The sequence below is a fragment of the Cucurbita pepo genome, unplaced genomic scaffold (assembly GCF_002806865.2).
Source record: "Cucurbita pepo subsp. pepo cultivar mu-cu-16 unplaced genomic scaffold, ASM280686v2 Cp4.1_scaffold001014, whole genome shotgun sequence".
NCBI lineage: Eukaryota > Viridiplantae > Streptophyta > Magnoliopsida > Cucurbitales > Cucurbitaceae > Cucurbita > Cucurbita pepo.
The window spans coordinates 6,703-8,973 of NW_019647213.1; the positions used below are offsets into that span (position 1 = coordinate 6,703).

Here is a 2,271-nt window from a genome sequence, read left to right on the forward strand (position 1 = left end):
AATTTGATTCGTACAAAATTCACGGTAATTATTGGATTGTGTCTTCGTTTAATTTTGATCTTAAGATACTCATTTGACATAACTATGATCGATTTAAATTGGTCGGGTTTATTGAACTCCACGAATTAAAGTCTTAGGAAAATTTTAGATTTTAATGGTTGAAATTGGGAATTGGCAAATTTGACTATTTGTTTTTTAAAAAAATTGTGTTTTTGAATATTTTTTTGTTTATGTAGAGTTATGTTTGTGCAATGGGGGAATCCACTTTTGAGATTTTAAAGATTTTTTAAATTAATAAGTAAATTATTGGAAATTGAATGAAAGATTTAAAAAAATTACCTTGTTATTTCCATTTTAGGGTAAATGTATTTAAAAATTACAGTGAAAATTGAGTATTTGATAATTATTTTGTTTTTACAGCAATTTTCATATTATAAGCTAGATTTTAATTTTTAAATCAATTTTTTTTAGTTATTTAAACATTTTTTTTTTCCGTTTAAAGACGACAACTAAACTTGGGAATATAGCCGCGAAGTTAATTTCTCCCCCCAGAAAATCTCTATCTAGCCTCACCTCCCTACTCCCCACCCTCTCTGCCACCGACCGCCGCGCAGCCGCCCGCCGTCTCTCTCTTTTCTGCTTCGCAGTCGCACCGTCCTCTCTTTCGCCGGCGGCTTCTTCTTTTCCGCTTGTCCGAACCGCCGCCCGCAATCCTTCCGCCAACCAAACCCTCAAACCCTGGGTTTCACTATCTTCACGGTTCGGTTCGGTTCAGTTTTCGTTTCACCTTCAATTCCTTTCTAAAACCGAACCGTGAAAACCACTATATAAGCTTCGATTTTGAGCAATTTTAATGAAGGAGAGGGCTTTTGCCCCTAAAAACCCGAATGCTTCGCCCCTGCATCCGTTCCTCCTCCCCTCTCGCCGCCATTGGAGTTCAAAGCCCAACTCCCATTCTTAACCTGCCATGCGTTTTGCTTCAATTCCCGCCCTTAATTATCCTCACCGACTTACCCGGAAATTTTGCTCTTCGGTGAATTATTCCACTTCCTGTGCTCTTAGCAGTATAAACATCATCGAAGACAGCAATACTCACAGTTGGAAATACCTCGATTTGCAGTCACGAATGCAGAACTATGCGGCTTCTGGTGATCTTCCTGAAGCTTTAGAGACTCTGAATTTCATGAAAAATGTTGCCGGGAAGCCCTCTGTATATGATTACAACGCGTTGTTTCATAGATATTTGAGTTCTGGAAATGTTTCGGTAGAACAATTGGTTCAGGTCTATATCGGAATGAAGAATCTGGGGCCATCCCCAAACAGAACAACTTTCAACATACTTCTTAATGGATTTCTGTCATTAGGTTACCTGAGAGATGCATATTTCTTTGCAGAAGAGATGACCAAAAGTGGGATGAATCCATCTTTCACATCCTTGTCCAAATTGCTTAAAAGTTCGATGAAATCAGGTAATTTAGTGGATTCTATTTGGATATTCAAGTTCATGTTGAGATTAGATCATTTGCCTACTGAACCCACTGTGGCTATGTTTATTTGTATGCTTTGTAAAGCCAGGATGTTGGAAGAGGCATACAGGTTTTGTGCTAAACTGATATCTAAAAATCTTAATTTTCAAGCATATGTGTTTAATCCTGTTCTTTGGGCATTGTGTAAGTGTGGCAACAGTTCTCTAGCTTTGCAGTTGTTTTATATGATGAAAAAGAATGGCATAGCTCATAATGTATGTTCATATACTGCTTTGCTTTATGGATTTGGAAGGGAATGTTTGTGGGTTGATCTTTATAGTTTCTTAGATCAAATGAGAAGTGATGGATGTAAGCCGAACGTCGTTACTTACACGGTTATTATTAAGTTTCTTTGTGATGATGGGAGGATTGTTGAAGCATTTGAAATCTTGAAATCCATGGAAATTGAGGGTTGTGATCCAGATTTGGTAACTTATAATATAATTATCCGTGCACTTTGCCTTTCTGATAGAACGTGCGATGTTGTTGAGCTTTTACAGTTGATTCATCGTAGAGGTTTCTCTCCCGATCCGTATACATATGCTGCTTTGGCTGGAGGGATTATGAGGGTAGGAAAGACCGAAATTGCTTATGAGTTATTGCGTAAAGTGTTCACGAGAAACTGTACTGTTGACGTTGTTGTGTACAATATATACTTTCATTGCTTGTGTCGAAATAATAGATCAAGAGAAGCCTTTTCTCTGTTGAAAAGTATGACGAAAGGAGGTATTGTTCCAACTACTGT

At 37.7% G+C, this 2,271-nt stretch overlaps 1 protein-coding gene across 1 annotated transcript; it reads left to right on the forward strand.

Annotated features, from left to right (window-relative positions):
* Nucleotides 1-511: 511 nt before the first annotated feature.
* On the forward strand, nucleotides 512-2,266 carry LOC111786099 (pentatricopeptide repeat-containing protein At1g09900-like; the record flags this gene model as incomplete). The annotated part of the gene is made up of 2 exons (XM_023666445.1): nucleotides 512-1,469; nucleotides 1,572-2,266. Coding segments are annotated over exons 1-2 (1,197 nt in total), but the record flags the coding sequence as incomplete, so codon positions are not given.
* Nucleotides 2,267-2,271: the final 5 nt, after the last annotated feature.